We start from the raw sequence: 22,311 nt of genomic DNA, 5'->3' as shown, positions 1-22,311 counted from the left end.
GTAACTGTAGTGGAATACAGTTACTTATATTTTGTTTTTTGAATACGTAATCCCATTACTCCACAACCCTGGGTGCCAAATACTTCAGTAAGGAGTAAGTGTGGAATGTTCTAGTTTGAAACAAGAGTCGAACCCTTTTCCTTGAAGACATAATATCTTAATGAATGGAAGTCTTGGATATTGTCTAGATTTAGAATATTTCTTTAATTTATCTAATGGATTCCCTGGCACATGGTGACAGAGCTTTGCAGAATAACAGCTGCATCAGTGATCTCTTACAAAGTACTCTGGTGGTGTCATGGTACAGTGATGGTTTTAGATATACATGGTATTTTTTCAAGGTATCCCAAGGTGATTCAAAGAATATCATGGTAAATGTCCAAAGAACTATTGTAGTAACATAGTACATTCAGGTACTAAAGTGTTAGAGATCTAAATTGTTTATATTATCTAAAACATTGATGTGGCTGCCTTGGAATTTATCCAAGGTAGCTACTTTTTGGGAGCTGCAGTAAATTCGTACCATGAGCTCGCAGCAACGCCTCAGCCGTGAAGAGAGGAGCCTGCAACATGTCCGCTGTCTCCACTATCAACATGTCTTTCAACTGACGCAAGTCTTGCAACTTCAGTCCCTCATATGGCTAAAGAGAAAGAGAGAGTGAAGGGATAAATGATGACAGAGAGATTAAACGAGTGAGGAAAAGAGGGTGTAAGAGGAGGAGAGATGGAAAAGAAGTTAATAAAGCTTTTTCTTTTAAACTTATACATTGCTTAGCTTGTGTCTGGGACATCAAACTGAAGTAACTTTGAGTCTGCTACTGGCACTATAAATGGCAGCTGGTCCTGTTCTCTTTTGATTTTCAACGATAACTTTTAAAGATAGACCTATCATGAGCTACGAGGTTGTTCACTGATGGTGTATGCTTCCATTAAAGCCATCCATCTGCATTCTCAATTTCATTTTTAAAAATTGCATTTGATAGTGGAATTCATGTAAACAACTACACTGCCCATGGTACAGCAGAGAAAGATCCACCAATCAGAGAACTGTGTGAACAGCTAAACCCGTGAAAAGTGTCTCAGAGCGACCGTGCGCTCCCATGATGCACTGTGAATGACCTAATCGAGTCGGTCTCCCTTCACACTTAAACTACTTATATATTTGTATATATTGGGATATATTGCAATAAACTTAAAATATATTGTTTCTATACTTAAAATCAACAACCTAAAATAAATAGTTTTATATATTCCCATAGTTTTTTATTCTATGATATTTTTCCTATTACATGCTTCATGGGATTGTAGTCCGTGCCCTCAGTAAAGATGGTAAGTACACAGCCTTGTACATTTGTCTTTATGTCTGATTTTCAAATACTTTTCTGCCTCAAAACAAAGTTTGTGATGTTGTGATTCACCTCAGAGCTGGTTGGTTTGGTTCATGGCTCACAACTCTTTTATGAATGATTTTATTAAAAGTCTATGGAAGAAATTCATGAGGAAAATGACGGCTGAAAAAGCGGGCGGTCACTGTTGCGCTCTATAGAGCTTGAAATCATGATCACCATGGAGCCTGCTGGTGTCAAGATTTATAGTGAAAAGGAGTTATATTTTGGTCTGTTCTCACACAAAATCAACTGGAGTCTTATGGATTACTTTTATGCTGCTTTTATGTGCTTTTTGTAGCTTCAAAGTTTTGGTCACCATTCACTTGCATTGTATGGACCTACAGAACTGGAATACTCTTCTACAAATCTTAGTTTTCTGCAGAAGAAAGAAACTCATGCACATCTGGAATGGCATGAGGGTGAGTAAATGTTGACAATTTTCATTTTTGGGTGAACTCTTCCTTTAAGTTTTACTTGTATTGAACCCAGAAAATTCCTTTAAATGCTTGAAATTAGCTTTAAAGACAAAATTGTGTCAAAATGTGATTTAATTTCCTAAATTGATTTGGATGAGCTGAACTGGATAGTGAAGAAAAATCAGTTATACACTGTTTAAAAAGCACCCCAGGGTGATACCTCAGAGTTGATTGAGAGAATGCCTAGAATGTGCGGAGCTGTATTATAAGCAAAAGGTAGGCTACTTTGAAGAAGCTAAAATATATTTAAAAAAATATATTTAAAATTTTTTTTTAGTTTTTGGGCATTACATAATTCAATTTGTGTTATTTTATTGTTTTGATTAATATACTATTGTTCTAAAAAGTGGAAAATAATATGAGGGAATGAGTAGTTGTCTTCAAACTTTTGACTGGTATTACAGACACAATATGCTAAGAATAGTGTCCAGAAATGCCAGAAAGATTTCAAAATGCTACCTTAAATTAAAAGCAAAACACAGTTGGGGGCCTGGGTAGCTCAGTGAGTAAAGACACTGACTACCACCCCTGGAGTCGCGAGTTCGAATCCAGGGCGTGCCGAGTGACTCCAGCCAGGTCTCCTAAGCAACCAAAATTGGCCCGGTTGCTAGGGAGGGTAGAGTCACATGGGGTAAACTTGTGGTCGCCATAATGTGGTTCGCTCTCAGTGGGATGCGTGGGGAGTTGTGCGTGGATGCCGCGGAGTATAGCGTGAAGCCTCCATGCGCGCTAAGTCTCCCGCGGTAACGCGCTCAACAAGCCACGTGATAAGATGCGTGGATTGACGGTCTCAGACGTGGAGGCAACTGAGATTCGTTCTCCTACCACCCGGATTGAGGCAAGACACTATGTCTAGTGTCCCACATGAGGACTTAGAGTGAATTGGGAATTGCAAATTGTGGAGAAAATGGGAGGAAAAAAACAAACAAAAACAAAAACACAGTTGCTAACATAGGCATACCTCTCGTCGGTCAAGGGCAGTGTACTCTGCTTCTATCTCCTGAGCTCCAGCATCCTGAGAGAAAACCATCTGAGACTCTAGACTGAGTGCCAGCTCCTTGTGATGCTGCTTCTCTGCACAGTCACATGGTGTCTTCCTATCCTCATTCTCCATAAACAAATCTGCATCACTCTTCACCAGCAACTGCAATGAGAAATAGACAAGACTTAGCCAAAGTGACTTCAATGAGTGAAAAAAAAAAAAAAAAAAAACATATCATGAAAATCAAAAAAGCAATTTTTGGGAAGAAATCATACGATAAAAACAGCTGGTTGGAGTCCAACTGAATTCAACACAAGGCACGCTTATGTATGTATTAACTCCAATACACAGGTACTTATGTATGGGGTGCCGTATCATAGCTGACCCTGCGCTCTGACCCCAGCTTAGCTGGGATATGTGAAAAAAAGAATTTCACTGTATATGTGTAAATGTATAATGTGTGATAAATAAATAAAATTATTAATTATTAATTATACCCTCCATATACTTGATATGTTTATCCCGCCCCCAGGTTTATCTGATTGGTCCATTGTTTAAAACTGACAAACTATTTTTAGCTTGACACAGTGTCTTAAAAATGTTTTGCTGATGGTAGGAGACATGGCACAACAGCCATTGTAAAATAGATAAGAAACGTAATGTTTTCATATAATTAGTGAATTTTGAGCAAATATTGAGCAAAAGCGTTCATTTCTGTTTTTTTTTTTTTTTTTTTTTGCAATTTTGTTTACGTCTCATTTACAATAACTAAATTATAGAATATACACTGATGAGCCAAAACATTATAACCACTCACATGTGAAGCAAATAAAACTGATCATCTCCTAACAAGGGCACATGTCAAGGTCTGGGTAGATTAGATGGTAAGCGAACAATCAGTTCTCGTAGTCAACGTGTTGAATGCAGGAAAAATGGGCAGGACTAAAGACCTGAGCGACTTTGACAAGGGGCAAATTGTTACGTATGGCCAGACGACTGGGTCAGAGCATCTCTGAAATGACAAGGCTTGTCGGGTGCTCCCGGTCAGCAGTGGTGAGTACCTACCGACAGTGGTCCGAGGAAGGGCTAACCACAAACCGGCGACAGGGTGTTGGGCACCCAAGGCACATTGATGCGTGAGGGCAACGAAGGCTATCCCGTCTGGTCCGAATCGACAGAAGGTCTAATGTGGCACAAGTCACAGAAAATTTTAATGATGGTTACAAGAGGAATGTGTCACAACACAGTGCATCGCACCATGCTGCATAGCCGCAGACAGGTCAGAGTGCCATGATGACCCCTGTCCACCATCGAAAGCACCTACAATGGGCATATGAGCATTGGAACTGGACCTTGGAGCAGTGGAAGAAAGTTGCCTGTTCTGATGAGTTCCATTTTCTTTTACATCACGTGGACGGCCGTGTAAATGTGCACCATTTACCTGGGGAATTGATGGCACCAGGATGCACTGCGGGAAGATGACAAGCCGGTGCAGGAAGTGTGATGCTCTGGGCAATGTTTTGCTGGGAAACCCTGGGTCTGGCCATTCATGTGGACATCAATTTGACACATGACACCTACCTAAACATAGTTGCAGACCAGGTACACCCCTTCATGGCAATGGTATTCCCTGATGACAGTGGTCTCTTTCAGCAGGATAATGTACCCTGCCACACTGCACACATTGTTTGGGAATGGTTTGAGGAACTTACAGGACTTGAAGGATCTGCTGCTAATGCCTTGGTGCCAGATACCACAGGACACCTTCAGGGGTATTGTAAAGTGCATGCCTCAGCGGGTCGGCGCTGTTTTGGCAGCACACAGAGGACCGACAGCATATTAGGTCATAATGTTTTGACTCATCGGTGTACATATAGGTATTATATTGGCCATTAGAGACCCTGCTCTCTACATATCATTATCGGACATTGAAAAACCTGGATCAGTCGACCACTTAAGTATTTTCACTGTATACTGACAAAGACCTGATTTAAAGATGGTGGTGGTGGCGTAGTGGACTAAAGCACTGAACTGGTAAGCAAAAGGTTGTTGGTTCAATCCCCACAGCCACCACCATTGTGTCCTTGAGCAAGGCACTTAACTCCAGGTTGCTCCAGGGGGAACGTCCCTGTAATAATGGCACTGTAAGTCATTTTGGATAAAAGCGTCTGCCAAATGCATAAATGTAAATGTAAGATGATACAAGGAAAGATGAATTTAGGGTACATCTGTAACTTATCATATTGTCAATCACCAGTTAAAGTAATAGTTTACTCAAAAATGAAAATTGCAATCACAACATACCAGGCCTGTATAACTTTCTATCTTCTGTGGAATACAAGAGAAATTTTGAAGAATGCTGACGCTGCTCTATTTTCTATAAATGAAACTGAATGGGGACGGAGGTTGTCAGTCCCTAATGTTCAGCCTAACATCTCCTTTTGTGTTCCACAGAAGAAACTTATACAGCTTTGGAACAACATGAGGGTGAGTAAACAATGATAGAATTTCATTATTGGGTGAAGTCTCCCTTTAAGAGCCTAATAACAACAAAAACACTGTGCATTACATTTAAAAACGATCATAATTTATAAGCCTAAAATACATGAAAATATAAAATCACTTCAAGCCAGTCTCCATCTACTGTAATTGCCAACCTCAACACAGTTCTTCATTCCTGCAGCCGCTGCATAGTGCAGGCAGGTGCTCTTTTTGTTGTCAGTGCCGTTGACGTTGGCTCTCTCATACTCTCCCTGGTCCAGTTTGGCTCCGGTCCACTGCAGGATCATCTGGAGGCACTCAGCCCGCTTCTGTTCGTCTTCCTGGGGGCGGCTGATCCGCGGCTGTAGTGCCCCCTCACCCAGCAGGATTTGTGGGCCCATGCACAGCAGGTGCAGTGCTGTCTCATTGTGAATGTTACACTTGTTGGGGTTGCCGTCTTTGGAGAAAATAAAAGACCTGGAGAAATGGAACAAAAGAATAGAGTTAAAATAAGTAGGGATGCGCCGATGTATCGGTTGCTGATATTAATTGGCCAATTATTGATCAAATTAAAACCATCAACATATCGGTAATAAGCATGAAAACGCAGATATGAAAAACCAATGGTTTATTTTTAATTAATTAGTAACACACTTTGTAAAACTTTGAATTCAAATCACAATCCAGAAATAATAATAGCCAAAAATGGTAGAACAGTTGGCACTCCTAAGAACATGTAATATTACATTTTTATTCTGTCTCGTTCTCAAGTTAATGCGGAAAAAACACCATAAACAGACGTGACAGTTGTGAAAGCAGTACTTGCCTATAGGCTACATGATGAGGGAAACCATCTAAATGCTTTGAAACCAGCACACATTCACTTCTGAGACATTGGTATGATATCCATCTGAGACCATCAACCCGCACATCACGTGGCTTGTCGAGCGCATTGCCACGGAGACATAGCGTGTGTGGAGGCTTCACGACATCCACCGCAGCAACCACGCTCAACTCACCACGCGCCCCACCGAGAACGAACCACATTATAGTTACCGCAAGGAGGTTACCCCATGTGACTCTACCCTCCCTAGCAACCGGGCCAATTTGGTTGCTTAGGAGACCTGGCTGGAGTTACTCAGCTCGCCCTGGGATTCGAACTAGCGAACTCCAGGGGTGGTAGCCAGCGTATTTTACCACTGAGCTACTCAGGCCCCCTCTTTGTAAATTTTTTAAGCATTTCTATGTAAACCAGTGATCTGATGACAAAAAGTGGCAAAATATCGGTATCAGTATCGGCCTGTAATTTGTTTGTTTTTTGTTAAAATCAGTATCGGCCAAAACAATTATATTGGTGCATCTCTAAAAATAAGTTCAAACTGTCTCAGACACCATTCACATTCATTGAATGTAAAAAAACATGCACTAAAAATTAACAGTGACTGAGGCTAACATACTGCCTAACATCTCCTGTTTGTGTTCCACAGGAGGACAGCCATACTGGTTTTGAATGATATTAGGGTGAGTAAATTATGACAGAGATTTCATTTTTGGTTGAACAATCCCTTTAAGAGCTCAATAATTAAGCAAAAAAACTTGAAAAGCTTTGCTATATTATGAATATACTATGGTGACGGCTAAAGAGGATTATTAGGCAGAACGCACAGCAGAGTCATGATTATATTGACAATATTGCACAGCCTTGAGTGCCACATTGCTTTTATAAAATTGCTACTACATAATTATCACAACCCAGTCTGTGCTGTGCCTTAAAAATATTAAGGCCTTAAATTTTCATTAAAACTCACTAATTCACTAAATGCCATCCTTCCACAAGAAGATTGCTTTACAAGCCGTTGCAACAAAACTAATGACCACTTTGTGCTCTGCACACTGATGTGGTGAACAGTTGTTCAGCATCACAGCTGTTACGATAGCACTACTGGAACGCTGTATTGACCAATCAGCATCCAGGACCAGTACTATCCATGTTATAAACCTCAATAAAACACTGGTAGAATTGGAAAGATAAATACAGAACTCAACACAGATATTTTGAGACCTGGTGGTGGCAGCTACCATCTCAATATTGCATAACATTTGAGAGGGCATTAGGAAGACACCATAACAATATTAACAATGAAAATGGCATGACAGTGCTCAGTGCAGCTGGAGCCCTTGCCAGATAGCTGGAGATAATGAAACAGACTTATATAATTTTCAGGTAATTTATTGAGGGAGCTTCAACATAATTGATAACAGGCTCAAACTGCTAGAAAGGACATGGGTAAATGTAATGCCTCGTAAACTTCAAGAGTGAAATTAGGAATTGCATTCAGCAGACTTTAAGGCCTTTCAGTTGAAATGACTCAGCGCTTTGTTCCGGGAAATAGTAATGTGAATTTGGCACTAGGAGTTTATTAGTTAATATGCAACTGCAAACAATGGCTATAACTCCCTGCATTCTCCTAACCATGCTCTCCACCAGCACCTGGGAGGCTAGAAAGACTGGTTCCAAGAAACTGACACTGACACCTGCTAATTATGCAACTGTTACATCCAGTATATGATCATGTGATAATGACACTTTAGTAAAATACTATTATAAACTACATCATGAAATTCAAAGCCAAGCTTTTAACCTGGATTGAAACCAACATCCAGGGATAAAGTCCAGACAAGCTGCTGACAGACATCTCGAGCTTTGTTCTACTTGTCTGGATAATGAAAGCTTGATCATAATGAATCCAGGACCACACAAAGAGCCTGCTACACACATTTAAAAGCAAAAATTCTGGGTGCAGTCTAGACTGGCAGGCTGTTTTTCCAAGAATCGCTAGCAGCCAAAATGTGCATCAGAATTCCAGTTAGAAGATACTTCAGTCTGGTACTAGCATTTAAATACATAGGCCCATTTAAAATGGGCCTTTCTAGCAAGGGTGTTTGTAGTTTAGTCAACATCTTTGTTCCCAAAATGTTAAACAAATAGAGGACAAAAAAAAAAAATCAACTACTATTCCAATCAATCTGATGCATAAATGTGCGAGGCATCAAGCCTCTGAAAACTGTCAAGGTGATTGGTGGTCTGCTCAAGGAGCCTACTCTTTTAAAGAGCTTAGCCAAGGGACAGAGAGTCCTCAATAGCCAGCTGTCCTAGCTAGTAATTACCAAACCATTTTCTCAGAGGGGTGCATCCACTACACCAAGTTAAACTTGGCTCCATATATCTAAGTGGTCTTGACTGAAATACAGAGAAGTGTGAAATTTAACAGCCTCACAAAAAACCTTGCATAGCACAGAAATACCATTGGCTCCACATACACTTGCCATACACTTTAAATACTGTCTGTTAGGGGCCATAACATGAATGCTATTCAGAGTTTTTTTTTTTTCTTCCTGAAGTAATGACCCACTAAAACACTAAATACTAACATACTGTATGGATTTTTCAATTGTTTTCCTATGTAAACATGAGCTGGATGGACTTTTTGACCATTGCGCCATGTCTTACTGTTTTTTCTGTGTCTCGTGCAGGTTTACGGCATTTTTAGTTGCCGTGGCATGTTAAAGCTGCACTACGTACCTTTGTGCTCTCTAGCGACATCTGTGATTGAAATTTAAAATTGCAAGCAGTCTGTGGAAGAACACTTTACATCCGTCGTCTTTCGACAATACTGCTCTGGTGAATGAATCTCATGATTTGAGTTTACCTGGACATCACCTGTGTGATCATGACTGAAAGATATTCAGAGCGAGAGTTATAACGTGCTATTTTCATGTTGATATAATTAAGTTATACGATTAAACGTAAAAAAAAAAAAAAAATGAAATATTACTTGCTTTGATGAAGATAAACAACACTCTTATTTATATATTTTGAGTGAATTAATTGTACACTTTTCTGACACTACACTCAAGGCACTCAGGGGACTCTCCTGAATCACCACCATTTAGAAGTATATTTTATGATTATTCAAGTGTTTTATTGACTATTAATGTTTGTATTATCAATTTAAGATGTGAAACTCGTGATACTGCTGATTCAAGTTCAATGTAAGACTTCATTATTTTTACATTATTAATCTTGTCAACGAAATCAATGTTGAAAATGTTTGTTGACAAAAGGTTTTTTGATTTCGTCAACGATAACGAAGACGAGACGAAAAAGGCGCATCATGAAGATTATTAAATGATTTTATTAAAGCATACCGAGACGAAAATATGATGTTAAAAATTATACTGCAAGATATAAACAGAAGAAGAAACATCTTGATAAATAGAAGAAGATATTAGATATGGATTCATTTAATCCATTCATCCAGTGTGTTGGGCATTTCTCCACGTGTGCTGCATGAGTTGAACGCGCTAACACCGTCAAAAATGAACCGCTTTAAAATGGGATAAATACCTCATTCAAATGCATGCTATTTATACATGAGATTCATCAATATATCCACAACATTTATGGAACAACTTACATCTGCACAACGAAACAAATGAACGTGAACTTGAATTAAATGATGCGCTAGTGACAATAATTGTAATTTGTTGTGTAACTTGCTAATCTAATACTTCAGTCTATACATTATTATTTCAGGAGCTCAGGTTTTTCACAACAAGGACAGTAGGCCTATGTACATTTATACTGTATGTTTGATACATGTTTACATTAGAAAATGTTTATAAATGTTTTTTTCTAAATATTTGAATATTTGATTAAAGTTTGGTCTGTTACAGTTTGATATTTTTTGTCCATTTTGCACATCATCATCAAGTAAAATATATTATTTTCATTGATTAAATTTTGTTATTTTTGTAAAACTGACTAAAATTAATTAATATCACATGACGAAATATTTACTATTTTTAAAGGACATTTCTGTCAAAAGACTAAAACTGAAAAAATGAACACGGCAGTTGATAAAGCAAGTGAAACTGTAGGCCTAAGAACACTGTAAACTAAAAACATAAAACAAAATATACTTTATTAAACATGAGAATAATATGTACAAGAAGTCATTTTCAGAAGTCATATGTATTAGTAAACATGCCATCCTGAACTGTGTGATTGTGACTGGCTGAACTGAACAGCGTCGTCAGCCGAACAATTGACAGCCAGCACTTCTTTCCTGTGTTTACGGACATGACTTCATGATGCAAAGAGGAATGACATAAGCCAGCAATTTTGCACCAAATCTGACACAACAGCTCAAAATACAAATTATTTTTATAGGCTTACCGAAATGAATCGTAAGGTAAGGACATTGTTTTGAATACTGATCATTTATGTACTTAATCAATAATGGCAATATGTTCATTTTTTTTAACCAAAAAAATCTTACATAGTGCAGCTTTATAAAGAACGTCAACCTTTAAAAAAGCATCTTGAGACGCCTGCGTTTTGTTCTATTCGTGGCACTGCGCCTAACTTTTTTTGGCGCAAGGATGCATTCGGCCCCTAACAGCCTTAGGTCTCTTTTGTCATGCAATTTCGTAAATTATATTGATATTGAAGGTGTTGGCATTCCATCCCACTCTGCCATTAAGGATACAAAAATGTCTGCGAAATCTGGCTTTACACTAGCAAATTTTTTCAGCGATTTTCAGGTGTAACCTTCATTTACATAATCGCTGGCTAGTAAAGCCTAGTGCACACTACACGACTCAAGCTCATCTCCTTTGATGTTTTGAGTCGGCGACTGGTCTGCAACGAGAAGTTTTAGATCTCACGAGGAATGTTCTTGTAGTGTGCGCACTCCTGCGACATGCCGAGACTAGTCGCAGATGCTACGACAGATTTCAAACTAAGTGTGCGCACATTCCGGACGAGGGAAAGACCGAAAGTGAGCAACAGCCAATGAAATATAGTGTGTGCAAGAGGAGAGCAAGGTATATTGGGAAGCAGGAGACAAAAAATAAAAGGAAACTTTACCCACATCTACCCGCTGTCTTTATTATTCTCATCTGTTTTATAAATTTTTCCCATTGCCAATAAGCGCAAAACAGGTGCAAGCCTTTCTTTCATGTTTGTTGAAAAAGGAGAGCAAGATATTGGGTAACAGGAGACAAAAAAAAAAAAAAAATTAATTAAAACATCACCCACATCTCCCTACTCACCTTTTTTATTATTGTCACCTGTTTTTTGTTCTTTTTCCTTTGCAAATAGTGCCAGTAAGCTAAAAAATGGACGAGAGCCTTTCTTTCATGTTGGTTGGCATGTTATCATGAATAAATGGTGCGAGTTTGTGAATGAATTTAATTATGGTAAAAGACATATTTTGAGTGATCTGTTAGAAACGGGACGATGCTAAAGACAGCTGTAACTGGGTTTAAACTGTTTTTAGATTTGTCCACTTCAAACACATTCAGACATTGGGTTTGTAGTGCCAGAGCAGCAGAGCGCCGCCTAATAAAAAAAAAAAGAAAAAAAGTTTAAACGTTTCCAGATGTAAAGGAAAATAACCACACGATCGGGAATTTTTAAAAAGCATATGCATGTTCATATACAAGAACTTTCAGTGTGTCTGATATCAACATGCAGGTTATTATAGGTACAGCTAGGGTTGCCAACCGTCCCGTAAAATAAAGATGAAATGATGATGATATCGAATCAACACGGGACGGGATTTGTCCCACATTTAACCTGATCCAATGGTGACACCCGAAATAGTTCAAGATCATTAATTTAACCTTGATAATTGTTGAAAACTGTGCCTTCGGTGAGTAAGGGACCGTTTGAAAAGTCCACACATTGAGCTAAAACGTGCTAAAACTGTGGAGGGTGTGGTAAAGGACTGTCTTAAAACCTCAGCCAGCAACTGTATAACCGCAGACTTCGTTCACTAAGGGTACTTTAGTTTGTCCTCTTCCATTGTGTAAATTAGGCTACAATTTGTGTTTTTTTCCCGACCTTCGCATTAGGTAGCATCGCTCACAGAAAAATTACACTGGTCCAAAATCCCGTTCCACATGACTATATTAAACATCAAATATTTTCTGATTGGATGTGATTGTGTCCCTTCACGCAGCATTTTTCCTTTCAGTGTCGACAAACATATTACTTGATGCTGGGAACTTATCGTTGCACTTTGTGAAGACATGACATAATGCTTGCATTTTAATGACCATTAATTCCCAGGATATTACCTGATGAGGCGTGTCATGGCATGGCGTGAGGCATAGTGCAGGGCTGTGTTGTGTTGATAGGGCTCCCCATAAGATGCATTGGGGTCCAAGGCCTCTTTAAATTGGGGGTTACTCTCATAGAGCTGCCACGCCAATCCTTCGTCTCCACTGAGAAGTGCTTTGCGGAACTTTGTGGCTGTATTCCCCATGGCAGGAGCAGTAGGGCGAGCCGCAGGGCAGCCCACATTCACTATTCAGTGCTCAGCCAGTGTAAGAGCGGACCAGCCGCATACTGCAAGTCCTGCAATGTAAACACAACTTGTTTACAGTCTGCGGATTCAATCGGTTATTCCTAGTGTTGGCAACTCCCAAGGGAATGTAAAATCAACTTATGTAAAATCCTTCATTCTGATACAGCACCATTTTAATTTTTATTTGAACTATCCCTTTAAAAAATTAGCTAGACACAATCAGCTATCAGGTTTTGCTCCAAATGTGCTACATAATCTCAACGCCCACTACTAGTCCATTACCTTCATCTGCAAAGGCTGACTTAATATAACTCGCAAGCTCCTGTGCTTCTGTGGAATAAGAAAAAAGCTATTATCCAGCTCATGTAACACAACCATTTGGAAATACCTAACGTAACACAAAAACAGTCTGCTTCCCAACACACTAATTTGCATATGTCGAAATAGTGCAAATAATAATAACCTTGCACAGGTATCCTTATCTGATCTTACACTTTCCACTTTTTTAATTATTTGCATCATTTAAGCTTCTTGACTCACTTTTAGAAAAAGGGATAGACAATGTTTCATCAGCAAAAAAATAAATAAATCTGGCTTACATAATGTTATGCTCTAATAAATCCAACTGAGAGGGCTATGAGAGAGGAAAGAGTGGCAGCAGGTGCACCAGTCAGGCTGGGTAATGGCGTGTGAGTGGGAACTGGGAGCTTGACCCATATTTTTTTAGATCATTCTGTCTGCGCTGTTGTTCTTTTTTACATCATTTCACATCTTACTCGCATTCAAAACAACTGTCTGTGGAGTTACATTAGAAACAAAACAAATGCAGACCGAACAAATGCTTTAGGGGCTTGTGGGACTGATTGTGTTTGAACACCCCAAATTTTCAGGTGGGATGTCTGAGACTGCAAAATACACAGATGAATTAAGAGCAGCACATGGCACACAAAAGGGAGGGAAAAATTTCGGTTCCACAAGCTTCCCCCACCTTCACCCAATGCAGCTCATACATCATCCATTAATGAAACAACTTAATTTGCATTCATTTTTACGGGCAGTGGGCTACTTTCAAACAATGCAAGCTTTGTGCTAAAAGATGATCCTCAACTGCCGTATGTAGGACAGTAAAATACACTGGGTGACATTGGCACGGACGACAGGGAACAGCATTTCATACTTGACACTTAAAATCACTAAAAATGAAGGAAAATAATACATACAAAGTCTACACAGAGACAAAATGAACCCTAAACAGACTGCATTCCCAGTTAACATGAATGCCACTTTGAGATTACGCATCCAACACATGTCAGAAATAAAGGGATAGATGAAAATTGTCTCATCATTTACTCACCCTCATGCCATCCCAGATGTGTATGACTTTCTTCTGCTGAACACAAGCGAAGATTTTTAGAAAAATATTTCAGCTATTTAGGTCCTCACAATGCAAGTGAATGGTGACCAGAAATTTGAAGCTTCAAAAAGTATATATCAATAATTATAAAAGTAATCCATATGACTCCAGTGGTTAAATCCATATCTTCGGAAGCGATATGATAGGTGTGGATGAGAAACAGATCAATATTTAAGTCTGTTTTTACCATAAATTATCCACCCTGCCCAGTAGGTGGCGACATGCATGAAGAATGCAAATCATCAAAAATGAAAATTGACAGTAAAAAAAAAAAAAAAGACTTAAATACTGATCTGTTTCTCACCCACACCTATCATATCGCTTCTGAAGACATGGATTTAACCACTGGAGTCATATGGATTACATTTATGCTGTCTTTATGTGCTTTTTGGAGCTTCAAAGTTCTGGCCACTATTCACTGTGCATTGTGATGGACCTACAGAGCTGAGATTTTAAAAATCTTCATTTGTGTTCTGAAGAAGAAAGTCATACACATCTGGGAGGACATGAGGGTGAGTAAATGATGAGAGAATTTTCATATTTGGGTGAACTATTCCTTTAAAGGTTAAAAACGTATGTGCTCTGTGCGTAATATCTGATAAAATAAAGGGCTCAAATGGCTGTGATGCCCATACGCCGCCGGCCTTCATATACCTGGGACCGCCCGCTCTTAAAACTGTTCTGGCAGATTGTGAGGACCCACTTTAAAGACAAGCTGTAGGTTAAACACTTCTGAATTTCAAGGGCAAGGATGGAGAACTGAGAGGTCTATGGGCTGGTACACCATGGAGGCCCCCCATGATGTGACTATGTTCACCTACAGGACACTTGGCAGATTTGGTGATTTTTCAAATAGACGGAAGAAAAGTTTGGAGCAATGTCTTACATGGCCAATTATAGGCTATGTACTTTTTAATCATGAACTGATCCAAAATCATGTGTTATTAATAGGGTTGTGCACAGTATTCAAATACCAAAATCACTATTAGGTTATTCTGCATGTGTTTAGAGGTCTTCAACCCTTTTTTATATTTTCAAAATGTTTATATTTATTAACGCATCTCAAGACACGTATATTCTGTTTCACCATTTGTTGCACTGCATCGAGCTTTTTCAGCGCTGGTGTCACAAATCAACATTCTGATGAAGTTTGGAAAGAGGAATGTGACTATTACACGTGATTCCAGATTGTTTTTCACCTGGCAAAGTTTCAGCGCTTTATAAACAGTGAGCCAATGTTTTTTTCCACTTTTGCTGTGGTGTGCGGACAATAAATACAAAAGTTTAATGCTGAATAATTTAAAAATCAAAGCATCCCAAAGATATCCTATAATCCGTAGTGTTCGCTGCCTCATGAAAAGTTAACCTTTTTACATCTAGCTGGATCAGGGAAATTGGATGGTATCTTTTACAATTGCTTGGATCTTTGTCATTTTTAAGAATCAGACTGATCTGGGCTTGTGTCATGGTTGGTGGAAGCTTTCCGTTCTTTAATAATTCAAAAGTGTGTAAGCCCCCTAGAGCAACAGTGACACTTCACAGGATGCGTAAAAATCTTGGTCTTACAGATATTTGGAGACTTTTGAACCCATCTGGTAGGGATTATAAATTTTTTTCATCAGTTCATAAGATTTATTCTAGAATAGATTTTTTTTATGTATATATATATCTAAATCCCTCATTTCATCTGTTGTTGATTGCTCAATTTGAAACATCTTAGTCTCAGATCACACCCTGGTGTGCTTTGAGGTGTTGCAACATATGGAGAAAAAGAGATCCTATAGTTGGCGCTTTAATGTATCCCCTTTTGCAAAATCCTGATTTCCAACAAATGTTAAAGACTGAAATCAATGTCTATATGGAGACCAACTGGTCCTCAGTATCCTCTGTGGGTGTGGCTTGGGAGGCACTTAAGGCGGTTCTTAGGGGCCGGATCATACAGTATGTCTCATTCATCAAAAAATCCAAAGCACGAGAACTCGTGGAGTTGGAAGGGAATATTAAAAGTGCCGAGGCAGAGATGAAGCGCCGAATGTCGTCTGATGGCCTCAGAGAATTGACACGATTGAAATACAGATATAATACTATTTTGTCGCAGAAGGTGGAGTTTTGGCTATTCAGGGCAAGACAGTCATACTTTGAGTCGGGGGACAAAGCAGGAAAGCTTATGGATAGATACTGTATATAAAACAGAGAGAGTCTTTTTCTACCATTCCCTCAGTGAAATCTGCCGGGGGTGACATTTTTACCTCGGCCATTGATATTAATAATGACTTTAAAGAATTTTATCTTGATCTTTATAGTTCCAAGTCTTCGTCTACTGATGAAGATATTAGAAACTTTGTGGAACCATTAGAACTTCCCAAATTGATGACTGAGCAAAAAAACTCTCTTGATTCTGAGATAACCTTGGAGGAGATTGACAAGGTAATTAAGACCTTACCTACTGGCAAGGCTCCGGGGCCAGATGGTTTTGCCACTGAATTTTTCAGATCTTATGCTACAGAATTGGCTCCACATCTGTTAGAAGTTTAAACAGAATTATTAAAGAACGGAAAGCTTCCACCAACCATGACACAAGCCCAGATCAGTCTGATTCTTAAAAATGACAAAGATCCAAGCAATTGTAAAAGATACCATCCAATTTCCCTGATCCAGCTAGGTGTAAAAATTGTCAAAAATTTTGGCTAACCTATTAAGTAAAGTTATGACAACTCTTATACATATAGATCAAGTGGGGTTTATTCAGGCCCATAGATCTTCTGATAACATTAGGCATTTCATCAATATCATGTGGTCAGTAACGTATGATCAGTCTCCGGTCACTGCCATCTAACTTGATATGGTAGAATGGGATTATCTTTTTAAGATTTTGGAAATGAATGGGTTTGGAAGTACTTTTATTGGATGGATTAAGTTACTTTATAGACACCCTGTAATTTTTTACCCTAGTTTATAGACAAACAAATGGATTAATTTCAGATTATTTTACTCTGAATAGAGGCACTCGGCAGGGTTGTCCTCTTTCCCCATTATTGTTCTGTCTTGCCCTGGAACCATTAGCAGCCGCGATAAGAAAGGAGGATGATTTTCCAGGGGTGGTGGTGGGAGGTATGGCGCATAAGCTTTTGCTTTACGCAGATGATATTTTATTATTTGTCTCTGACCCTGCTAGATCTATGCCTTGCCTCCACAGAATTATTAATTCCTTTTTCAAGCTCTCAGGATACAAAGTCAATTCCGAAGCTTTGGCTCTGACAGCGTACTGTCCAGTAACGGCCTTCCAGCCGGGCGCCTTCCAGTGGCCCAAACAGGGCATTAAGTATTTGGGTATTTTATTCTCAGCAAATTTGTCTGATTTAGTTAGTGTTAATTTTGACTGTATTCAAAAATTCTGTATTCAAAAATTCAACTACCTGCTACAGTCACTCCCTGTAGATGTCCCCCTCTCTTATTTCAAGCAATTTGATAACATAGCGAAGTCCTTCATTTGGAATGGTAAACGTCCCAGACTACATTTCAACAAATTACATAGGCCGATTCACAAAGGTGGGCTAGGCCTACCCATGATTGTTTTATTATTATGCGTTTGGTCTCAGGCATTTGGCTCATTGGTCGCTTCCACCTGAAAGAGCCACTCCCTGGTTTTCTATTGAACAGGAAATCCTTGCCCCTATTTCGCCATTGCAAAGCATTTCTATCAAACTAACCGGAGAAGTTAAGTCACACCCCGTTATCTCACATTTGCCAGAGTATCCAATTCGAACATTTATTTAAATGTTGCCTTGAGCATATGGCTTAACCCAAAATTATGTATCAGTAAGTCCCCTTTCTGTTGGTCGGAGCGGATTGTGAGGGAGGTTGCTACACTCGGCGACATGTATTAGAGTGGAGTGTTGAGATCTTTTGAGAATTTGGGTCATCATTTTGGGATTCCCAGATCTCAGTTTTATAGGTTTTTACAGCTGCACCACATGCTCTGTACTGTTTTTGTGTGTAGCACACACCCCACTAAAACGGCAGATACTCTGGGAGAGGTGATTACTGCTTTTGGGAAAGGTCATGAGGCATCAGTGTATTACTCCCTGCTGATTAAGAGTCTGGGGGATGGAGCTTTAAATTCTATTAAGAGATTATGGGAGAAAGATTTGAAAGTGGTACTGGAGGATGGTGTGTGGACTAAGATTCTGAAAAATGTCAAGTCTGCATCTAGAGATGCAAGGGTTTGCCTTATGCAATTTAAGATTTTACAAAGCTTTTATTGGACTCCCTCTAGATTATATAGGCTTGGTCTTAAAGACACACCCACCTGCTGGCAATGCCAATCAGAAGTTGGAGACACAACCCATGTTTTTTGGGGACGTGTTAAGATCCAAGATTTTTGGATAAAAGTTCAGAATTTTACTTTGCCCCAGACTTTGTATTTTGGGCGATGGGGAAGTTATAAATTCGGGGGACAAATATATTAAAAATTGGGTTCTGACTGCCGTGATGATTGGCAGACAAATTATTTTAAGGGGTTGGAAGTCAGACGGTGCGCCACCATTCCCAGAGTGATGTGCAGAGATGGGGAGGGTGGCAGCTTTTGAGAAGATGATAGATGGACGGCTGGGGCTGGAGGACGGTTTTGGGGGACTCTAGGGGAAGGGATGAGGAGAGAGAGACATTTAGTTTAATTATGCATGTTTATTATATATTTGATTTATTTATTTTTTATTTTATTGTTTGTGTGTGTGTGTGTGTGTGTGTGTGTATTATTTTGTGTGACCACAGGGGTGTTCTCTGGGGTAGGGTGGGGTTGGTGTTTGGGGAGGGATATTAATGAGGTTTAAAAGTTAAATGTTGATTCGGTGTGTATATGTTGTGTTTTTCTCTGTTGTGTTATTTTCTTTGAATCAATAAAATGTTAATCACAAAAAAATAAAGGTAATAACTGTCTTTAGAAATAACATGAAATGCAGACAGTCTCCAAAGATTAGTGATATGAGGGACAACAATAATCTATCCTTAACACTAGAAGCATGTTCACTTGATTTCTGATGTTTGTTTTTATGCAAAGCAATCATTTTATAGGAGTAATAAATAACTTTAAAATACCTCAAACTCTGACATTTTCCAGATTCAAATGATATTCCAAAGCTGAATGGGCAGCAGAGACGATCATGCTGATCCACGTCGAAAGATGGCAGTATAGCATCTAAAACCACTGTAACATCGGTACTTAAACTACATGAAGAAGAGCAATGCTAAAGCTAGCTAGAAAACTACTAAATGCCCCTTTAAGAAGTACGGATGCACTGATACCACTTTTTCTCTTCCGATCCAATATCAGAAATCTCAGTATCGGCCGATACCGATCCCGATCCGATACCAGTGTTGTTTTTCTGCATAATCAGTTTAGAATATCTTTACATTATTGCGTGGAACTAATTGGGTGTGCTCTTTAATATGTAAAGAAACACAAACCTCTAACTACAAATTATTTCAATATAAATGTATAGCTTATTAAGAAAAACTTTATTATTAACTAGTATACTGGATAATGTAGCATCAAAATTAACAGTAATTCCAGTATAAGTCAGTAGAAAAGAAGCCTTTTATTTTGTTCAATTTAGTTGTAAGATATCAGCTCACTTTTCATTCACACAGTTATTAATGTTTGTAAACAAATGATAATAATAATAATAATATATTATAATAGTAATATATCTCAATCATGCACCTTTAACTTTAAAACACTCTGGCTTCTATTTTAACATTCTGAACTCTCCAGGAAGTCCTGTATGTGTCTGTTTGTAGGCAAGTTCACAGTAGTTTAATTCACTTCTTATTCAAATTCTGGTAAAATGCACCTCCGGTGCCATTCTGAATGCATATTATAAGTGAACCGAACTATTGAGCATCTACATCTGAGATGTTGTTCGTGAGTAGTGCTCAAATATTGCACACGGGTGAAGGCTAAAAATAGCTGCAAGTGATACCCGATCCGTCTAAAACTTCAGTATCGGAGCCGATACCGATACAGGTATCGGATCGGTGCATCCCTATTAAGAATAGGCCTACTATGTTGCAGGCAGTGACAGATATTATTTTTGATCAACTTCAATGTGATTTTATCATTTGAAGATCTATGTATTGTGCTATTTCGGCTCATAGCTCACTGTGCACTTTATTCCCTGCTATCTGAGATTATGTTTGACGCATAATCTCAGATAGCAGGGAATAAATTTCTTCATTCCCGAGTCCCGACAAATAACAGAATAACCGTTTGTGAACTCTTGTGGTTAACCAAATTTTACAAAAAGTTACCGTGCACATATTTAGGGTATTAATGTATCAGCCAATGTCTGACCTTTCGTTGGGCCAGTCACATCAAGCTATCGCACACTCATAACACGTGCACAAATGATCAAAACGCAACATCGTTTTGCAAATAAACTGTATCCATCACCTTAATATGAAACTCTAGAAAATCCACCTCCTCCGAGCGCATTCAATTTTAAGCTAAGTTTATTCGCATATCAAGCGTTTCCATTCTGGATTTCTTATGCACAATTTCAAAATGGATGGAAAACCAGCTACTGTTGGACCCCATTGACTTGCACTGTATGAATTTAAACATCATATCCATCTTCATCAAAAAAAACTTTGTTTGTGCTCCACAGAAGAAAGAAAATCATACGAGTTTCAGACAGCATAAGGGTCAGTAAATGATGAGAGAATTATAATTTTTGGGTGAACTATTCATTTAATTAAAGTAGTGTGAATTGATACTTAAATGTTCATCAAAACATGAAATAAGTCATTCAGAAGTACTCCAAATGCAATCCAGATTAGATTACATTACAATTGTAATCTAAAAGAATTACATTACTGATTGCAATTTTAGTTGTCACTAAACACTGTCCAAGAAATGATGCATAGTGTCCGAATATTTGCTCTATGAATTGCTTCTTTGTGTTTGTCTTCAACAGTGGAGTTGTTTGTTCTTTTTGTATGAGGAATTTCTCATTGTGCATTGGCTACTATTCACCTTTTTCTAAACATCACGGATAGGGATGGACACTGGTCGCACATGCAAAACAAAGACAACATGCGAATGTGAATACACATGTTATAAATGCGGGATATCCAGGGCATAAAGATCAAAGTGCATGACCAAGCAAAAACTGTAACAATACACAAAAGCTCTGATGATTGCAAATGTTCAATGCATTTACAGTGTTGACAGCTGAGCAGCGCTAACATTCACGGAAATATACAAACAAACCTACAAATAAGCAGAGCTTTAATTTCCCCCACACTTAAGCATGTAAAGCGAAGATTTCAGCACTGATGCGTGTTGACATGAGAGATCAACACAATCGCAAACAAGCACACACGTACCTCATCACTGATTCGGACGCGATGAGACATCAAATGACCCGAGCAGGCGGCTTGTCAACAGGTTATAGCGACATTTTATAAGGTAGCAGACATTCGGTCATGTCAGAGATTATGTGCCGAGATATGATAAAGAACTGTACAATCGTAGGGGTGGTGCTCGTGGCTGTGTTTGTTGTTCATACTCTCATTTCATAGGACAATAATCGACTGTTTCTTCGCTGTGATAAGGGCACCCGAAAGACAGAATTGACGAGCGCGTTACCGCCGCTTACCGAGCAGGATGACACACGGTGGTGCCGTTCAACTACAGTTAGCGAATGTCATTTAAAACAAATAAATTTCAAATAATTGGTGTGTTTGCGCCATCTAATGGGACATTGTAATTTACATGTCAGTACCTATCATGTTTCGGTTTTTTAGGCCTATATGAAGGTAACGTTAAAACTGACCTAGAAACTTTTACTACACCTTTCTCATTTGTTTTTGGTACTTTTCTAATGCCTTTAATGGGGCCTAGAGATTTTATAATTTCAGCCTTGTCCCAGACCAAGACTTTCAATATTAAACTAAGAAAATCCATTATAAAAATACAAATTATGACATGTTTAAAACTATGATAAAAGAGAAAAATAAACATAGACTAGTGAAAGAGCATAGGCTATGCTTAAAGTAATATTCCGTGTTTAGTACAAGCTCAGTCGACAGCATTTGTGGCGTCATGTTGATTCCCAAAAAAATAAAAAATAAAATAAAAAAATTATAGTGAGGCACTTACAATAGATGTGAATGGGGCCAATTTTTGGAGGGT

The 22,311-nt window shown here is 38.7% G+C and overlaps 1 protein-coding gene across 4 annotated transcripts in view; it reads right to left on the bottom strand.

Moving 5' to 3' along the window:
• LOC127425399 (ankyrin repeat and IBR domain-containing protein 1-like) overlaps positions 1-21,691 on the bottom strand; it is a 48,953-nt gene extending 27,262 nt beyond the window's left edge. For 2 of the 4 annotated variants that reach the window (XM_051671386.1, XM_051671387.1), the window contains exons 1-5: positions 21,504-21,691; positions 12,474-12,753; positions 5,504-5,804; positions 2,826-3,008; positions 524-641 (exon numbers count right to left, since the gene is read on the bottom strand). In XM_051671386.1, the coding sequence (XP_051527346.1) occupies positions 524-641; positions 2,826-3,008; positions 5,504-5,804; positions 12,474-12,661 (790 nt within the window). In that variant the 5' untranslated portion in view covers positions 12,662-12,753; positions 21,504-21,691. The remainder of the gene's footprint in view (positions 1-523; positions 642-2,825; positions 3,009-5,503; positions 5,805-12,473; positions 12,754-21,503) is intronic. The other 2 variants (XM_051671389.1, XM_051671388.1) reach the window with 2 other exon arrangements.
• Positions 21,692-22,311: the final 620 nt, after the last annotated feature.

The sequence above is a fragment of the Myxocyprinus asiaticus genome, chromosome 34 (genome assembly GCF_019703515.2).
Source record: "Myxocyprinus asiaticus isolate MX2 ecotype Aquarium Trade chromosome 34, UBuf_Myxa_2, whole genome shotgun sequence".
NCBI classification, from domain to species: domain Eukaryota; kingdom Metazoa; phylum Chordata; class Actinopteri; order Cypriniformes; family Catostomidae; genus Myxocyprinus; species Myxocyprinus asiaticus.
This window is presented reverse-complemented; position numbering and strand designations above follow the sequence as displayed.